Below are 20504 nucleotides of genomic sequence, written 5' to 3' on the forward strand. Positions count from 1 at the left end.
ACCCAGAGGAATCGGGTGGAGAGGGAGGTGGGGGGGGGGATCAGGATGGGGAATACGTGTAAGTCTATGGCTGATTCATATCAATGTATGACAAAACCCACTGAAAAATAAAATTAAAAAAAGGAAAAAAAAATAAAATTATCAGAGCACATACCAAATACATATCAAAAAAAAAAAAATCAAAATCACAATCAGATGAGGTCACTCCTCTGCACAAAATACTGCAATGTCTCCCATTCCTTTTACAGAAAAAGCCAATGTCCTAAAATGACCTATAAGACCCTCGGTTATCAGATCCCCTTATTACCTATCTGACATGTGCTCCTTTTCATGGACTATCTGGGGGAAGAATGTTCCAAGTGGAGGAAATACCCTAGAACAAAGGCCTTAAGGCAGGAGCAGGCCTGTAAATCTGAAGAACACAGATTACCTTGTAAGAGTCCCCAAGGTCGTTTTCCTCCCTGGATGCCTGAAGATCAGCCGCCATCATGAACCACACAGTAACTGTCCGGACTAGGAAGTTAAGGACCAACCAACTGCTTCAGCGGAAACAAACGGTCACTGATGTTCTTCACCCTGGAAATGCAACAGTACCTGAAACACAAATTCGGGAAAAACTGGCCAAAATGTACAAGACCACACCAGATGTCATCTTTGTATTTGGATTCAGAACCCATTTTGGTGGTGGCAAGACAACTGGCTTCGGCATGATTTAGGATTCCTTGGATTACACGAAGAAGAATGAGCCCAAACACAGGCTTGCAAGACATGGCTTGTATGAGAAGAAAAAGACCTCAAGAAAACAGTGAAAAGAACGCAAGAACAGAATGAAGAAAGTCAGGGGGACTGCAGAGGCCACTGTTGGTGCTGGCAAAAAGAAGGAGTAAAGATTCTGCAGTGACTGTATCTGTGACGCTTGTGCAGATTTTTCATGAAAGAATAAACTAAGATCTTTTACAAAAAAAAAAAAAAAAAGAGTCCCCAAGGTCATCTAGAGACTATAAAAAATGAGACCAATGTTCAGGAAATAGAGGCTGACTCAGCCTTCCTAGAACTCAGGAATGATGTGGCAAAAAGGGAATGGGTTTTAGAATCATATACTTACCCAAACCCTTATCTTTCCCATTACTGACTAAAATTCAAGTTCTGAGCCTTAATTTTTCTCATTTGAAAAACAGGGAAAGTAGCAATGATTTTCTGATGATGTGGAATCAACTGCGGTATTATACAGAAAACATCTAGCAGAGTGCTCAGCACATAACTGGTACACAATAAATGTTTACCAAGTAATATGCCCCTGTGCCCTTCTCTTGTAGCGAAAACAGAGCAAAGTCTGGCTGGGGGAGACAAGAGAATTTTTTTCTTAACATAGCCATCATGAGGCCTGTGTTTTAGATAGCCCCTGACTGGCAGAGGAGAACTCTCAGTTCTGGTTCAAGCTGCAACTACTCGATGGGGACTTGGGGCCAGTCATTTCATCTCGTCGGAATGTAGTTCAATCATCTTTACAATGAGCTAACTAGACCTCCAGTGTTAAGACACAGTCCTGAGATGCTGTTTCTGAAAAACAGTCAAGGACTCTACCCTAAATAGTCCCCCTGGTATGCATCACAGGGACGTGTTGCAAGGACAGAGGTGGGGTGGTGAGAGGAAGACATCCTCCAAAGTCTTAGGCCTGGCTGGCTTCATGGCTGTGTGACCTGTGCAGGCCCAGGAAGGCTGGGTGCTTCACTGAATGCTCTGCTGCGAGAGTCTCAAGATTCTCAATGAAGTTTGAACAACAAGATCTGCATTTTCATTTTATAGTGAGATCTGCAAATTATGTGGTCAGTCATGTCCCTCGGAGAGGAGTATGAATAAGTGAGATATTTTTCTGTCATTAATTAGAGACTGGCAGCAGGACACCCCTGGTGGGTGAGATAGTTGTCTGGGGCAGAACAGAAGTGGGAGGGGGTTTTGAGGGGGTCAACAGGGAAGGGTGATGATGGATGAACTCTTCCAAGCACAGCTGACCCCTGAACAACAGCAGGGGTCAGAGGCGCCACCCACCTCCTAGCTGAAAATCCAAGTATTACTTTACAGTCGGCCCTGCATATGCACTGCTCCACGAACTCAACCAACTGATCATACATAGTATGTATTTAATGAAAAAGAATTCAACATATAAGTAAATCCACGTAGTTCAAACCTGTGTTGTTCAAGGGTAAACTGGACTCTGAAATGTTTCTTTACCTTCTGCTCCTTGCTTCCTCTAAACTACAGCACAAGACTGCCCTCTGGTGGCCAATGACATGAATTCTTTCAAAGATTTCCAATATAAGGTCTTCGCATTTCAGCACCTACAGGGTGTTCCAGAAAAATCCGACATACTATATACTGTGTAGTTTGAAATAATTATTAAGTGCTTTCCTCAGTTTCAACTTCCAAAATAATCACAAGGAATATGAAGACCCCTTTTCTGTTTTCCTGAACAATTCCCTAAGGCTGCTTTCATCTGCTCAACTAGAAATGATTTTTAAAATTTTTAAAAAGTACTAATAGCAAGTATTCAATGATGAACAGCACTGGTCATTAACAATGCCATCAAACTGATTCAAATTCTCAGGTTACTTCTGGGTCTGAATCAGAATACCCAGAATATCATCATCTTCAAAACTGGATGGTCATTTAGGGTAGGGTTATGCTTTCATTCAGTCTGTGCTAATAATACACAGGGTGATATTCGGACCCAATGACCCACGTTCAGGCTACTGGCTGGAACAGGCATTACTGAACAATTAACTGGAAAAGAAGAGTAAGCAACGGAGTGATAGAAGATGAAGAAAGTGAGGATCCTTGGAGCAAATCAATAGTCACAGCGTTCCAGGGGGCGTCTCTCACCCATAAGCATCCCCACTGAGAATCCCACCAGATGAAAGGGTTCCCGAAGTTCTCCCTTCCAGATTACCAGGAAGAAAAGCGGGAACTCAAATATTATCCGGGAATTAGTGCTTAGGACCCCATGCAGAGGGAGGAGAGGCAGACATCTAAAGAGGGGTGAGGGAGTTCTCCCAGGATCTCCGCCCAGCATTAGGGCCACACCCCTCAGATGACAGGAGGGGGAACTAGTTCTTTTCAGACAATTCAGATATACTCACTGCACTGACTGGAGAAGATATCTGAGCGCCAAACAACAATACTCTCTCTTCACTCAGAGACAAGAGTCCTTTAGGGAGAGAAGTCTTTACTTAATGCCATTTCTTGTTTTGTTTTGGGTAATTTTTTTAAACAAGACCTCAAGATAACAAGGATATCAAAGGATATAAATGTGGCACTGAACTTCCTCTCTTTTAACACATTCTTGGGGCAGAAAAACCTGAGTGAGGATGGGTCTTGTTCCACACTTCGAGCTGTCACTGAGTATTCATCCTGCGCTCCCTCAGCATGACATGCTCGTTAATATACCGTTTTTCTGTATTCAGTTTGCTTGTCTGTCTCCTCTAGTCTGTGACCTCCATGGGGGTGAAGATAGAGTCTTATATCTATACCCTACCCCCACCATATCCCTTTAACACACAGTAAACATTAGGAACTGCAAAGGAGTGACTAAATGGAACATGCCGAACAGTCTCAGCCTTAGCAAGCCAGCCTCTCCCACCCAGTATCCCGAGTCCTTACACACGGACTCTCTATTGAAGGAAACAGCCTTCGCTGTTTCTGTACACAGATAACCTTATTCTGAACGAGATCAACCCTACCTAGGTCGTACCAGATTAGGCCACTTGCTCCAAGAGCAGTCAATCTATACACCTGAGAACAGTCTATGAGAACTTTGTCTAAGACCAGTAATTCTAACTAGTTGAACTGACTTAAATACATACAAAATGTGACTTACATACATACGAAAGTCACCAGCTAGTAACAATGGATGGTGGAGGGGAATGAAGTTTGCCACCCCCAAAATATATCTCTTTGGCATGATGATTAATTTAGGTTGATAATTTTTAAGAAACAGAAGATGTAGAAGGTCTTTCTTTCTACTTTCCTCTTGGCTGCCTAAAATATTTAAATAAAGGGCTTATTCCCAAAATAGAGGTATCACCAGGAATATCTGCAAAGAATATGGGCTAGGTATGAAGGGGGAAATTCCGTGGGGCCTAGAGATCAGGGGCCACTCAACGTCTCATTTTCTCTGCATGGCCAGCAAACATTTGTTTATCAAACAATTGCTTTTTCATCTTGAGAATTGCCTTACTCCCCCTTTTAAGTTCCAACATCCTCTTTTATCTCTTGCTGAAGATGGTATTTAAGCTGAAGGTTCTGGCCATTTTTGGCAAGTTACTCCATTTTCCTAGGTATGAAAAAGTGAAAGTGTCAATCACTCAGTTATGTCCGACTCTTTGTGACCCCATGGACTGTAGCCCACTAAGCTACTCAGTCTATGGAATTCTCCAGGCAAGAATACTGGACTGGGTAGCCATTCCCTTCTCCAGGGGATCTTTCTGACCCAGGCATCGAACCTGGGCCTCCTGCATCGCAGGCAGATTCTTTACCATCTGAGCCACCAGGGAAGCCCTCTTCTATGTACGCAAGTTATTTAATTTGCTTGACTTTCTGTTACTAACCTATCCCATGTCAATTTAATTCTCAGTCCAGCCAGAACCAAAATGGGTAGAGGAAAATTTCCTCCTCTCAGACAATGCACTGAAGTAGAAAGGCATAGAGGAAAGACAGAAAGCAGAGGACATGAGGTAAGAGGAATCACAGTGAGTTCTAGCAAACAAAATAGAAGAAAAGAAGGTGAAGTAACAGGTTCTTAGAGATGGAAATAATGAATTCTTGCTTATGGTGAGTAAAACTACAACTTGTTTACTATATAGCCTCCTTAGATCGTGGTTGGCCAAGAGAACATATTTCTTAAATATGAATTAAGCACCTACCATGTGGCACATATGAGTTTTAGATATAAACAAGACAGATCTATTTGGTTCCCAAGGAAGTGTGAATCCAGTTCAGAAATGTACCATCTATAGGTTGGAGACTGACATTAAACAAGTAGAAATGACAGTGATAAGCAATACAAAGAAGTAGTGTAGGCTCTCACAGAAACATGTCATACCTTGAATTATATTTTCCACTGGTCTATTTTTGCTAAGTTCTCTGTTTATACGCCCTTTCCTCCACTCTAACGAGGCCTGATTTACAGTTGACATTCTTTTCATCCTAATTTTCACCTGTAACTGTACATGTAAAGGCTACTTCCCCAAGGTCTACAAAATTTTCAAAATACAAATAGGCTCTAAACTCAAAGAGAAAATTGTAAACTTAAGTAAGTGAATGTTTTATCAGTAAAACATAGCACTCACTCAAATGTGCTTCAATGCAGCTCTCACTACAAACCAATACAGGGTTTACAATGTGCCAGACACTTCTCAAAATGCTTCACAAAAATTAACTCATGCTGTGTCACACTGAGTAAACTCAGACAGAGAAGGAGAAATATCCTATGCCATCGTTTATATGTGGAATGGAAAGAGAAAGGATACAAATGAACTCACTTACAGAAGAGAAAGAGACTCACAGACTTAAGAGAATGAACCCATGGTTGCCGGGGGACAGGAAAGGGGATAGGATGGAGGGAAAGGATCGTTAGGGGGTTTGGCTGGGACTGACATGTCCACGCTGCTATGTTATGGGTAACCAACAAGGTCCTGCTGGAGGGCGCCGGGAGCTCTGCTCACTGTTATGCGGCAGCCTGGACGGGAGGGCGGTGCGGGCGAAATGGACACGTGTGTATGTATGGCGGAGTCCCTTCACTCTTCACCTGAAACCATCCCAGTGTGGTTTGTTAATCGGCTGTATACCCCAATACAAAACAGAAAGTTTTTTTAAAAAATCGACTCATGTTAATCCTCACAACTCCTCTATATTATAAGAACTAGTAAAACTATTTTCACTTTACACATTAGGTAGATGAGGCAAAGAAAAATTATATCTTAGCCAAAGGTCAGAAACTAGTAAGTGGCTGAACCAGAATTTGAACCCGAGCACTCTGGTTAGAGAGTCAATACATTCTAGAGTCTAGACTCAGTTTTATTTAATATGGTTTTATCGGTAAATTCTCTTTCAAAATACTATTCAACAAATATTTATTGAATGTTTATTAGATGCAAGTGTTGATCTAAGTGTTAGAACAGTGAACAAAACAGACAAAAAATCCCTGTTCCCATGGAGGAAGATACAAATAAGAGAAAAAGGTAATATATAAAGTACATTAGATGGTGTAAATGCTAAGGAGGAAACAAGGCCAGAAAGAGGAATGAGGAGTCAGTATGATTTTAAAAAGGTGCGGGGATATGGGTACAATTTTAAATAGGCTGACCAGGAAAGTAACCTGAGTAGGTGACATTTGAACAATGACCCGAATGAAGTGAGGACATGAGTTGTTTCAGTTAAGCTTTATAAGATAATAGGCAGAGTAAGAGCCCTGGGCTTGGATCCCTAGACCCTTTAGACTCATTACAGTCTAAAACAACCCTGGAGTTACATTTAGAGTCTCTGGGGTATGCACAGAACCAGTGCATTCTATGAGGGCTTGATGCTGCCAGTTTAGGAAATGCAGAGTAATGCAACTGAATGAGTGTTATAAAACGAGCAACAGCTTCTTCATTCATTCTGATCAAGAATCCATGGAGGGTTATTTCATGAGGAGGCAATGCTGAACACTTTGTGAACTTCATTCTTCCCAGTTTCTAAAGTCGATACTCTTTATTTGAATCTGCCTGGGTTAACAACTGATGTAGTATACCCTGCAGCTCTTGTGTGGAGTACTGTACACATTTCTATTATGTCTCATCGGTTTATAGTGTCCTTCAAGTCCTCTATTTTCTTTTTTTTTAATTGAGGCATAGGTGATGCACTATATAAGCTTCAGATGTACAACACAGTGACTCACACTTTTAAAGGTTATACTCCATTTATAAAACGTTGTCTGTACCCCCTGTGTTGTGCAATGTATCCTTGCAGCTTACTTATTTTATACATAGCAGGTTGTACCTCTTCTTCTCCTACCCCTAACTCGCCCCTCCCCACTTTCCTCTCCCGGTTGGTAACCACCAGTGTCTTCTCCACATCTGAGAGCCTGTTTCCTTGTTACATTCTTTGTGTTGTTTTTTCTTTCAGATTTCACATGTAAGTGACATCATACGGTATTTGATTTTATCTCCAAGGCCTCTGTTTTCTTACTGATCTTCTCTCTAGATCAGTTTTGCTCATTACTGAAAGAAGAGTACTGAAATTTTCAAGTTATGTTAGATCTATCTCTTCAGTTATGCTCAAGTCTTCTCACACATTTTGACTCAATTTGCTTAGTTTCTGGAAATCTTTGACGATTTCTAAGAGTTCTGACAAACTTGCTTCAAATAGTTTCTGCTTATTTTTCATTGTTTCTGTGAAGGGATAGGGGCATGGAGCTGCCTACTCCACCATTTTGAACACGGCTCTCCCAAAGTGATTTTTTGTCAGACCTCTCACCAGACAGGAAAACAATAAATCTGTTTTCTAACAGAACATGTTTATAGATATGAACATAAACGACAAGTTTCCCTAGTAGAGGCCTGAAGCCTCGTTCCTTACATCTATCCCCTCCATTTCATGTTGGCTCCTCCGTCTTCCCTGAGTAGACATGGAGTTCCATGAAATAGTTTGCAAAACACTGTTATAAACCATTATCATCGCCTGACACTTGTGCGCCAAGTGCTTGCGATCAGATGTTAGAAATAGTTAAGTAATCATTCTGACCTAGACGATTTCTTGTTTTGTTTCCTAACTTACTTCAAAAAATGTTCTTCCCAACTCCCCAACTTTGTGGAAAAGCCACAATAAATAAAATGATCTGTCATTCCCTCTCCCAGAGTTAACTGCTGTTAACATGTTGACATTTCTCACACTTATAAAATAAATGTAATTCAGGTTAATATATAGCAGTTATCATCTTGACCTCTGTGTGTTTAACACTGTTATTCTAGTTCACACCTATGTCAATACTGTCACATCTACTCTTGGAAGATTATATAACTTTTATGAGAGAAGACATGTCATGTATTGACTAACCTTTTAACCTGCACCTTCCTAACCATCCCTTCAGTATCTTTCAATAAAAAAACAGGTTGATTGCTCTATAGGCTAGCACAATGAGACTTCAAGTCTGTGGGTTTCAATATCATTGTCATCTATGCCTACCAATGAAGCTTGGCCATATTGAAGTTGCTTTTAAACTTCAAAATGCAGCAAAATGCCATCTTTATTTTGAAATCAAATCTTTAATGAAATCCCAAAATACAAATAAACACAAAAAATAAAATAAAACTGAGTGCTGAAGTCTGTGTATGTGCGAGTAGGTTGAGGGAAGTGGGTAAGCAGCTTATTCAGTCAGTCCTGCTTAGCCTTCCTAACACCCCAACATGATGCAGAACCCCAAGGCTCTGGGACAAGAATGTTTGAATATCCCATACCTCTGAGATGTCCTCAAATCAGTACTTTTAATGAACTGGATGACTATTGCATCTGTATCTCCTCTGGTTTCTCAGAAAGTACCTGACACAAAGTAGGCATTTACAAAGTATTCACTGAAATAAAAGACATGAAATTCAAAATGAGGGAATGGGTTAGTACGGATCCATTACTGGTACTTGAGAAAAACCTAAGAAAGTACCCCCACTGAGAGCAGTAAACCAGGAGTGGTAGCTCTCAGTGGTATCATTATACTATTATGTTACAAAAGAGAGAATTCAATTACATTTTTTGACCAAGATTCTATCAGTGGTTGCGGAAGACAAAATATAAACATTTAATTTTTTCCACATTCAATGTACTGTCTGAAGGACTACGGAGGCTGCAAAGATGGTAAAAGTATAGCCTCCCTCCTAAAGAATACTTAATACTCTGGTAGGGGAGATAATTTACATAAAATTGTGCTACAAAGCTAGCCAAGGCACCAAATAATATGTAAAGAAAATTTTCATGTTTTCTGAGCTGAGGTAGAGAAATTTTGAGAAATGATCAACGGACAGCCTCATCAACAGGTGGCTGTTACAGAATGTAGAGGGTAACTGACGCAGAAGAAAGTCAAAACACCATGGGACAATTACTTCACTGAAGAAAGCATGGCGTATAAAGCAGTTGGAGATGAGTTAAATGTTACCTTTTTGTCACTGGTGTGTTAAAAATACTGAGAATGGAGAGAGGACGTGAACTGTAGTGAGAAAAGCTTTTTAAAGTTGATATCTGAACTGAAAAAGGAGGTGGAGGATTAGGGTAGGTGGGGACACATTTCAGTTTAATGAAAGCAACATGCATCAAAGGCCAAAAGCCAAGAGGAAAAAGGTCTCCATGAGGAGTAAGATGAAAGCAATCTGGCTGAAGCAAAGGGTGTTTGCTGGATACCAGGCTTGCTGAGTGGGGTGGAGCCACATTAATAGTGGGAGCAGCTAAAAGGCCAAGATGAAGATAAAGAAGCTGTAACAAACAGCAATTAGTTTTGATGACTGTACAACTCTCAAAGAAAACAGTGACAGGTATGTAAAGAGTAATGATGGAAAAGAAATAAAAGAAATGAAAGTCTTAAAGATGCTGAGGTGGGCATGAAGTCATCTCATTGCCTGAGATGTGGGCAATGAAACAGATTACCCAGAGAATTCGACAGCTTGGATAGAATCAGGGGTGACAGGCAGAGACAAACCCTCTGAATGGATAGTAAAGTTGCACTAGTGTCAATTAAGAAATCCAGTTTCTGATTCTCAACTGTAAGTTTAATTGTTAGATCTGGGGTCCCACTGAGAATCAGTTGATCCTGTCATTTGATGGTGTACTGTCCCTCAGAAAGGGGAAAATGTACCCTCTGAGGGTGCTGGGGTGTAGAGAGATTGTGTTTTAAGCTTTCCTTTTTCTATAGACGTTAGAAATAGAAAACAAGAGTACTCTTAATAGAAGACTCCAGAGTCACTATAATCCCCAAAATGGTTCACAGAAATGTTTTCTCTTGCTAATCAAAATTCAAAAAGGGAAAAAGACAAGGAGATACTTTACCATTCTCATTTGACTGGATACCACAGGCAGAAACCTGGAAGACTGGCAGAATTCTTACTTTCTGCTGGCATATGTTAGAGACCCCAGGACTTCTCAGCAACAGCGGCAGCCCTGGAGAGACCAGTGTCCAGTCAGTGTGACATGCAGCCTTGACGCCGAACTGCAGGGAAAGAACGCTCTCCTGTACCACACTGCCCCCTGCAGGACACCGGATGGCCTCCATGGTTTCCCTTCCAGCTTTAGGCTATGCCCAGTGGTTTAGCATCTACATGGTAACAGACGAACTAAATGCTACCCAAATGGACAAGCCAACACCGATACAGTGGTGAAGAAATTAGCACCTGGATTATTTCTCGTTTCGGTATTCCTTTATGGACTGAGTCAGACCAAGGAACTCACATTACAGTAGAAACACATGACAAATAAATTACAAATCAAAGCTTGTAAAAACTTTGGGGTACTCATTAAAACTCTAATCCCTGCACCATCCCCAATCCTCGGGACAAACAGAATACAAAAATGTAGACATCAGAAGGACTTCAGGAAGTTTATCAAGAAACTGGACTTAATGGCCAGAGGTAGTGCCATTTATAAAAATCCAGCATGCTCCAAACAGAGGTTGTGAATTAACCCTTTTGAAACAGCACTTGGTTGCCCTCTGCCTAATGGCATCTCTAAATCTTCCATTTCTGATTCAGTGAACACTCTAGGAACTTAGGTAAGAAATCTGATACCATGACTTGCTCTACAGGAACTAACCAGCATACTTGGAGATTATCAACTGGTAAAAAAGGGTGTGGCATCCACTGACTGGCAAGCCTTGCTATCCCCTTTGACCAGAAGACTGAATGTACAGTAAGCTTTTCAGAAGAAAGTAGGCATTGTTATCAAGCTGGGTCAGTCCTTGCAAACTGCTGACCATTTGCAATGCCATCCTCCTGGATCCACAGGAGCTCTGCCAGCTCTGACCCAAACTGGCAGCACTCCCAGGACAACTGGAAGGCCATCCCTAAGGTGACCTTAAACCAAGCATTTTCAGGGCCAATTCCCAGGTCCCAGAAGCAGACAAAATCATGAAATAGACAGCTTTTCTCAAGATCACAGAAGATGAAGAAACTTCCTTCTACCTACTCTCTCCCCCTATTTGGTCTCCCTGTTCCCGGAGTGGGGGGGTGGGGAAATCTTCCTTTTAACAAGACTTCCTGTTCTTTAGCCATTGATTATAAAGCTGACTGGAGATCGCTGATTTCAATCTATTTTTCTCTTCCACCATGGACTCTCCTTCAAACTTTGTCTTCACTCTCAATAACTCCACTTTCTCAACAGGTCAAGGACAAACCAGGTAACTCTTTATATCAGCAAAGCCTGGTGACATTAGGTCATCAATCTGTTCGCTGATTATGCCTCCATCTAGATTATGCAAAAGAACCTGAACTAATTTTTGTTCTTGCCAATCCAAACAGCTGGGGACAACTCAGGAAAATGGATGCATAACAGGTAAGCATCCATGACCAAGAAAACAACGTCACTCTTTACCTCTATAGAAGATCAAGGCCTGTCCTTTGCTCAGGTAAAGACGTTAGAAGGGAATTTTTCCTTATGCACTAAAAACAGGCATAGGGCTTCACTCCTCAGGTCTAAGGCAATACTGCAACCAAACCGTGTGGTTTGACAACAAAATGCATCCTCCAGCCTCTCGTGAAGGTCATAAATGGTCAGCACTGACTCCTGCAGGGGCACTGGCCAAGTCACCAGCTGTTCTGGCTCACTGCTAAGCCACCCTTATGGAACCCAGGGTAGCCCAGTTGCTTACATCATTAGCCATCAACGATTACATACAGGCAGACCAAAAATGCAGACTAAGCTGGCCAAGGAACAAAGCCAAGCTTTACAGCTACGATGGCCTAACTGTAGGCCTTCTATATCAGATATTTCAAAACCTGTCCTGCTCCTACAGACTGACAGGGATATCCAAGATGGAGATGTACAGGTGTCAACATGACAGGTGACAAGATACACTAAACCCCAACCTAATATGTCACAAGTTCCATTACCACCTCATCCAGGAACAATGCCGGTCTTCTGAGATAAGGTGTATAAACAGTTCCTATATGGATGCACAGAAAAATGTGGACTTGAATTCCTGATACCCTCTGTCACCTTAAAATTCCAGCCCAATTATAAACTCTGGTTTCTTTGTTCATAAAAGTAAAAGTGAAAGTCGCTTAGTCAGGTCAGACTCTTTGTGACTCCATGGACTATACAGTCCATAGAATTCTCTAGGCTAGAATACTAGAGTGGGTAGCCTTTCCCTTCTCCAGGGGATCTTCCCAACCCAGGGATCGAACCCAGGTCTCCCCCTTGCAGGCATATTCTTTACCAGCTGAGCCACAAGGGAAGCCCTACTTTCATAAAAGCACTACTACTTTTTATGAAAGCCCTACTTTCATAAAAGTAGCGTCACATAAACACTTCAGACCAGATCTCATAGAAAACTGGCTTGTTTATCACAATTCTAAGTTCTTTTCAGTACTAAGATCCCTTTTCCTAGCCTTTGGAACTTATGAGTTGAAAAAGGCAGTTCTCAGTTTTCCATAGTAACGGGACTTCAATATTACTATGCAAATGTTGGAAGACTTTCAATCAAAAGTTAACAGCCTCTGTTGGACTCGAAAACTGCCTTGCCCTGGACATACTGACAGCCCAAGGAGAAGAAGCTCATGCCATCAAGAATGCTGCTTCTATGTAAATCACTTGGGGCAAAGAGTATCTAATCTATACCTTTTGCCTGTGGAGAAGGGAATGGCAACTCACTCCAGTATTCTTGCCTGGAGAATCCCTATGGACAGAGACTGGCAGGGAACGAAAAGAGTCGGACACGACTGAGCAAGTAACACTTACTTCCTACACTTTTTGAAGACAAGATAAACACGCTCCATCAGATAAAAATGAGGCTTAGCCATTCTATTGGACTGAACTACTCCTAGGGAAGGGAGACTGATTTCATGGAATATGGGGAAATGGGCTTAGATTTGTTATTTTCTATTTATTCATTCTCATTCTAATCTATGTTCTTCTCACCCTTTGCAGATCTCTTGCCACTCAGTTGCTAACCCAATTCTTCTCTCCACAGTTACCAACTCAGATTTTACTTCTAGGGACATTTCAGACAGGGGAATGAAGAAGTTCAGAGTATGTCACCCCAAAATATGTCACTCTGGCATACTGAGTATTTTGAGTTAAAGGCAACGGAGAAAAAGCTGACAAAAGAAGGGCACTCTGACCTTCCTTTTTCTTCCAGAAAGAGATAAAATTCCCATGTAAAAGATGCCCTCCCGATACCAGGAAGAAGAACATTTTTTATCACCAGAGATGGAAAATTGGACCAAGAAATCCCCATAAAAACAAACCTTGTTAAACTAACCCTTATCTTCCTAGTCATTTCTCCACATTTCTCCTAGTAGAAGTCTCGTCTTTTTCTTTTATAAGCTTTCTGCCCCAGTCACTTCCTCAGGTTGTCATTCTTTTCTGAAAGTTTCCATGTTCACGTTAAAAAAAAGAAAGAGAAAACAAAAACTTCTATGCTTTTCTCTTGTTAACCTGTCTTATGTCAGTTTAATTCTCAAGTCCAGCTGGAGACCCAAAGAACGTAGAAGAGAATTTTTCCTTGTCTATAATGCTAAACCGTTTTCTTTCTGGTAACATTGTAATGTCACGGGGAAACTACACTCCCAAACCCTTGGATTACTTTTAAATTCATTCCTTTGAAATACATACAGAATTCTCATTTTGCTCACTGGCCCCCTTAGAAACTCACGTTCATACTTATAATGTCAACCTCATTATAGTTGTTTCAAGAATTAAATAAGTGTAACATGCGAGGACGGAGAAGGCAATGGCACCCCACTCCAGTACTCTTGCCTAGAAAAACCCATGGATGGAGGAGCCTGGTGGGCTGCAATCCATGGGGTCGCTAAGAGTCGGACACGACTGAGCGACTTCACTTGCACGCATTGGAGACGGAAATGGCAACCCACTCCGTGTTCTTGCCTGGAGAATCCCGGGGACGACAGAGCCTGGTGGGCTGCCCTCTATGGGGTCGCACAGAGTCGGACACGACTGAAACGACTTAGCAGCAGCAGCAACATGCTAGGAAGTGAAGTCCATGGGATTTTCCAGGCAAGAGTACTGCAGTGGGGTGCCATTTCTTTCGCCAGAGGATCTTCACGACCCAGGGATCGAACCCGGGTCTCCCGCAGTGTAAGCAGACGCTTCACCGTCTGAGCCACAAGGGAAGCCCAGTAACATGCTAGGAACAGTACAAACCCCATTAGAGGAGGCCCTTTTAAACCCTTGGCATAAGGACGCAAAAGCAATACAGGGATAAGGAGAGGTGACCATGGCTGTTCCAAGGTGGAATCCATCACCTGTTGGGAACGGGACGTGAGTAACTTCAGGTCCAGCCACCGAGTTATTTCTCCTAGCGAAACCTGAAAAACCGGCTTCCCTCCTAGGCGCTGCAGGGCGGGGGGAGGGGGGGGGCTTCTCTGCTTCCGCTTCCGGACGGAAGCTGCGCTCCCTGCCCGCTGTCACGACTGCAGCGGACGGCGCCTGCGCACTGGGAGGGACGGGCGGGGAAAGGCGCATGTGCGTGGGGTTGGGCTTTGTCCCACTTTTTCGCAAGCTGAACGCGGAAGTGCGGGAGCTGAGGGATTTCAGCTGCTCGGATTCTGGCCCGGCTACTGGTGCGAAATGGAGGTGGACGCGGCCTCAGAAGGTGGTCGGGACGGCCCCCGGCAGCGGCGAGGCTTCGGTGAAGCCGAGAGGCAGCAGCAAAGCCACGAAGTGCGGTCTCAGTCCGGGGCCGCCCTGACTCCCAAACACTCCTACTGGTTGGATCTCTGGCTCTTCATCCTCTTCGACGTGATATTGTTTTTCTTCGTGTATTTTTTGCCATGGTGAGTGATCTGAATGTAAAGGGGTGAGGGGCTTAAGGACTTTCTCCCCAGTTTGGGAAGATGGGTGGGAAGAGGAAAGGAAATTGTGTTCCGAAAAATATGGTCTATCCACGGTCTGTTTAGTGGCAGGGTCCGGTAAATGGGGGAGTTGGAATGAAGACTAGAGTGAAAATGGCTTCCTTGGCACCTCAGTTGACGGTGTTCAGAGGTGTGGAGGCAACTTGGCTTCATCATTTTTTTGTGATGTTTTTGAAATGAAACCGGCTGGGTTTGACTTCCTGCACTACCATGAAGAAACTGTTTAAGTTATTTGACTTTTTGGAGCTTTGTAGCTAGTTTCATTTATAGGAACCAATAGTAAACCTGGTTATAGGGGTGTGGTTTTAGATAAATCGCTAACTTATCTCAAAGCGATATATTTGCATATTGCCTTGCTGCGGTAAGCACTCAGCTAAAGTTTATTGTTATTTAGTCGCTAAGTCGTGTCCGACTCTTTTGCAACCCCATGGACTGTAGCCTGTCAGGCTCCCCTGTCAGTGGGATTCTCCAGACAAGAATACTGGAGTGGGTTGCCATTTCCTTCTCCAGAGGATCTTCCCCATTTAGGGATGGAACCCGCATCTTCTGTTTGGCAGGCGAATTCTTTACCCTTAGCCACCTGGGAAACCCAAAGCTGTTTTCACTACACAACAATTTGACCATGAACAGGGTATCTAAAATAGGTCCAAAACTCAGTTCCTAACTTCTTATCCATTAAGTGTTCCCATTTCAAAAAATGTTAACTTTATCCAATCCTTCTCCCAGAAGCTTGGGACTGTTTTTGACTTAATACACATCCACGCACTCCAAAACAATTGGTAAGTCACAAAATTCCTTAGAAAATCCATGCTCTCCATTTTCATTGCCACTCACTCTGAAAAGACAGTTTTGGCAGAGGGTAAAGGAAGGGAACTTAGAGAAGGGAGATGGTGGAGCAGAACAAGAGGGACACAGGACTGAGATGATAAGGGACAAATTCAGAAGACAAGCCCTGGGCTGGAGGAGGAAAGCAGTGCAGCTCATTTAGTTATTAAACAGCTCTCTTGGACTTTGGAGCTAATTGTTGACTCACTTTAAGTTACTCTTCTCAATCTTGTTACTGAATTTGTCACTCCCTGAAAGGTAATTGTCGTCTTTTCTCACCCCTAGTCCCCAGTGTTGGCCAAGATCTGGACATAAACTCACTGTACCTGAAGCCTCATTGTCTGTGATTCTTGTATTTCTTGAATGGTGTGGCAGAGGGTTGAGTGGGACAAATGGGAGATGAGTATTTCTATAAAACCCTCCGTTGAGTCACTTGTAAAGGAAAATCTTTCCTCCTGATTTTTGGTGTTACTTCAAATATAGTGATTTTTTTTTTAAATTAAATTTTCAGCTCTGGGTAGAAAATGAAAGACTTAACAAGGAATCAGTTCAGTTCAGTGGTGTCTAGCTCTTTGCAACCCCATGGACTGCAGCATGCCAGGCCTTGCTGTCCATCACCAACTACCAGAGTTTAATCAAACTCATGTCCATTGAGTCAGTGATGCCATCCAACTATCTCATCCTCTGTCACCCCCTACTCCTCCCCACCTTCAATCTTTTCCAGCATTAGTCTTTTCCAGTGAGTCAATTCTTTGCATCAGGTGGCCAAAGTATTGGAGTTTCAGCTTCAGCATCAGTCCTTCCAATGAACGTTCAGGACTGATCTCCTTTAGGATGGACTGGTTGGATCTCCTTGCAGTCCAAGGGACTCTCAAGAGTCTTCTTCAACACCACAGTTCAAAAGCATCAATTCTTCGGCACTGAGCCTTCTTTATAGGCCAACTCTCTCATCCATACATGACTGCTGGAAAAACCATAGCTTTGACTAGATGCACCTTTGTTGGCAAAGTAATGTCTCTGCTTTTTAATGTGCTATCTAGGTTGGTCATAGCTTTTCTTCCAAGGAGCAAGCATCTTTTAATTTCATGGCTGCAAACACCATCTGCCTTGATTTTGGAGCCCCCAGAAATAAAAGTCTGTCAATTTCCATTGTTTCCCCACCTATTTGCCATGAAGTGATGGGCTGGGTACCATGATCTTAGTTTTCTGAATGTTGAGTTTTAAGCCAGTTTTTTCACTCTCCTCTTTCACTTTCATCAACAGGTTCTTTAGTTCTTCACTTTCTGCCATTAAGGGTGGTATCATCTGCATATCTGAGTTTATTGATATTTCTCCGGCAGTCTTGATTCCAGCTTGTGCTTCATCCAGCCCAGCATGTCTCATGATGTACTTTGCATTTAAGTTAAATAAGCAGGGTGAGAATATACAGCCTTGACGTACTCCTTTTCCTATTTGGAACCAGTCTGTTGTTCCATGTCCAGTTCTGACTGTTGCTTCCTGACCTGCATACAGATTTCTCAAGAGGCAGGGCAGGTGGTCTGGTATTCCCGTTCTCTTTCAGAATTTTCCACAGTATATCGGGATCCTCACAGTCAAAGGTTTTGGCATAGGCAATAAAGCGGAAATAGATGTGTTTCTGGAACTCTCTTGCCTTTTCAGTGATCCAGCGGATGTTGGCAATTTGACCTCTGGTTCCTCTGCCTTTTCTGAAACTAGCTTGAACATCTGAAGTTCGTGGTTCACGTATTGCTGAAGCCTGGCTTGGAGAATTTTGAGCATTACTTTGCTAGTGTGTGAGATGAGTGCAATTGTGCGGTAGTTTGAGGGTAATTTTTGCTCTTATCAATATGTAAATCATTTAGGAATAGGCAAACAACTAAGATGATCAAGATTTTCAGAAGTTCCTTGGAGAAGGAAATGGCAACCCACTCCAGTATTCTTGGCTGGGAAATCCCTTGGACAGAGGAGCCTGGCAGGCTACGGAGTCCATGGAGTCACAAAAGATTGGGACACAAATTAGCAACTAAACAACAACAGCACTTATATGTGACGTCTTAAAACAAATGAACAAATTGAACAGAAACAGACTCATAGATGCGGAGAGCAAACTGGTGGTGGCCACAAGAGACAGCAGTGATCATTGTATGATAGGGTTCAGGGAAAATGACAAAGGCAAAAAGATTCAGGTACAAAATTCCAGTTTAAAATAAGTCATAGGTTATAATGTACAATTTTAGGAATACTGTCAATAATATTTCAGATACTGTTTGATGACAGATGGTTGCTAGACTTATTGTGGTGATCAATTTGTAGTGTATATTAACATGAAATTACTATGTTGTAACATGGAACTAATATAATTTATGTTAAATATACTCTAATAAAGCATTATTTTATATGCAATAAAAAGATTTTCAGAAGTTTACATAAGGTATTTAAAGGGGGCAGAAAAAGGAAACATTGTTGACATGTTTGTTTTTCCAGAATGGTTTGCCTGATACCTAAAGAATTCTGTCTACTGGAGTGGATTCCTGAAGATGACTGCAGACTTCTTCAACAAAGACGACGGGGTTGTGCACCAGAAGGATTTCAAACTCGAAGGGACCCTCCTTTCATTTTACACATTCTCTTGTTATTTGTGGGGGGATGGGGTGGGAGAAACTCTATTAAATGGGTAATGATCTCACCCATTCAGAGCTAAGTTCGTAAAACTTTATTCATGTTTTAAAAGTTTTTTTCAGATTGTCTGATGGCTTTACAGGGGCTGAATCTAAAAAGTATTTTACATGGGATTTATTATACTCATTAATAAATTCCTTAATATTTTTCTCTTTAACATTTTAAGGGGTGGCCAGAGTTTAGTATGATGCAAATAATACAGTAAAATAATGTGAAATATTTAAAAACAAATTATTCAAAAGCAAGGGAAGAACATGGGGAAAAACCGGAGTAAAAGCTATACGAGAAAGTCCAAGCCCACAATGTATTTGCTGCAAATGCCAGTTTAGTTTTTAAGTGGCCCTCTGTTATGGTTGCTAGGTTGGTACAATTTTAGAGAAAGTATATAGTATCCAGTGGTGGAAGGCTAAAGGGCCTGTCATCTTTACCTGGATGCTTCCCCTCAGTTTTTTAAGCTCTTGAACTCAGTGAAACACAACTATGTGTTTCAAACCTTGTATTAAGAATGCTTGTGGCCAAAACATACTTATTATAATGTCTGTAACTTTGAATACTTCAGCAAAGTCACCATTATTTACTCATTGAGCAAATATTTGAGCACTTACTGTGGGCCAGGTACAGCACTGAACAAAACAAAAATCCTTACCTTCATGGAACTTACATTATTTATCTAAATATGTTAATAATTTTATTTCTAAGAGTGATCAGCTAGTATTTCATCAAAAAGGTCACATTCCCAAAGCAGCCCTTCAGAAGCTATTCCTATTGTATGTATAACATATTAGAAATGGGCTCTCGTCCTTAAAATTGGTGATATTTTATATATTGGAATTGCCTAAATATTTTTCAGTTCCCTTAGAAACAGGGTGTGGGTCTGGTAAACTCTCCATCCTCTACTTTTTAGAATGGCGTTTAGGTTAGTGTGAAATCTGGGATTGATTTTGGAGGACTCTAGCCTAATGCTGACTATTAGATTAACAGTTATGCCTTCAAAGAACCTAATAAATCTGCCTGAAGAGAAAACTTTATGCTTGAAGCATCTAGACAAACACAGAACTGGAATTTCATTGAGGTTACCAGACAGACTGTATGAATAGTTTCTGTGCTGCTTGCTAATAATTTTGTCCAGTAAATGTTTATTACACAGATAAATTAGGTGTGATTTGCTTTCATTTTAACTAATTACTTGTGTGTTAGGTTACACACAAAGATTTATAATCCATACCACCTTTCTGAGCCTAAAATCACCCTACTACCACAACTCTTGAATATTTCAATGTCCTACAGATGAAATCACACCTACCACTCTGCCATGTCAGATAATATAGTGTACTTGGGGGCTTTTAAACTGGGTAAATGGAAAAAAAAAATAATAAAAAAATAAACTGGGTAAATGGGACACCAGGAACAATTTGGCAAACTTGCTACAATAAAGACATCAAAAGAATAGCATCAAAGTGATTTTAGTCTGATCAATTCCTTTGTAAATTTCATAGTTTCATTAAGTGAAATGATTGTTTTAACCATTTGAAATCAATTGGCTAATGAACAACTGTGGTGAAGTCTTTAGAAGTCTATTAACCTGAAATTCTTAGGATGTAAAGTGCTCCATATACCTAGCCCCTAAATGGCATGGGAATACACTCAGAGGCTACACAATTATTTAGTGAGGGCATTTAATGTAGATGTTATGCTCTAGGGAAAGGGTCACCAAACTACCTAAATCTGGCCCATTTGCCTCCACCTGTGAGCTAAGAATGATTTTTACATCTTAAAATGATTGAGAAAAAAACAGACTATTTCATAACATGAAAATGATGTGAAATCCATGTTTCAATGCTGCTGAAGTTTTACTGGAGCAGAGACAAGGCATTCATTAGCACATTGTTACGTAAGTGT

The 20504-nt window shown here is 41.5% G+C and overlaps 1 protein-coding gene, 1 long non-coding RNA gene and 1 pseudogene across 2 annotated transcripts in view; 2 read left to right on the forward strand and 1 right to left on the reverse strand.

Moving 5' to 3' along the window:
- LOC136148145 (uncharacterized) overlaps positions 1–14589 on the reverse strand; it is a 106259-nt gene extending 91670 nt beyond the window's left edge. Inside the window, exon 1 of the long non-coding RNA XR_010659442.1 lies at positions 14493–14589. This is a non-coding gene — a long non-coding RNA (uncharacterized lncRNA). The remainder of the gene's footprint in view (positions 1–14492) is intronic.
- On the forward strand, positions 437–887 carry LOC136148143 (small ribosomal subunit protein eS24 pseudogene; annotated as a pseudogene).
- A 129-nt stretch (positions 14590–14718) lies between the features above and the next one.
- Positions 14719–18770, forward strand: C16H4orf3 (chromosome 16 C4orf3 homolog). The gene is made up of 2 exons (XM_065907635.1): positions 14719–15023; positions 18411–18770. Coding segments are annotated over exons 1-2 (207 nt in total). The 5' UTR covers positions 14719–14817; the 3' UTR covers positions 18412–18770.
- The last annotated feature ends 1734 nt before the right edge of the window (positions 18771–20504 follow it).

Source organism: Muntiacus reevesi, chromosome 16 (genome assembly GCF_963930625.1).
Source record: "Muntiacus reevesi chromosome 16, mMunRee1.1, whole genome shotgun sequence".
Lineage (NCBI taxonomy): Eukaryota > Metazoa > Chordata > Mammalia > Artiodactyla > Cervidae > Muntiacus > Muntiacus reevesi.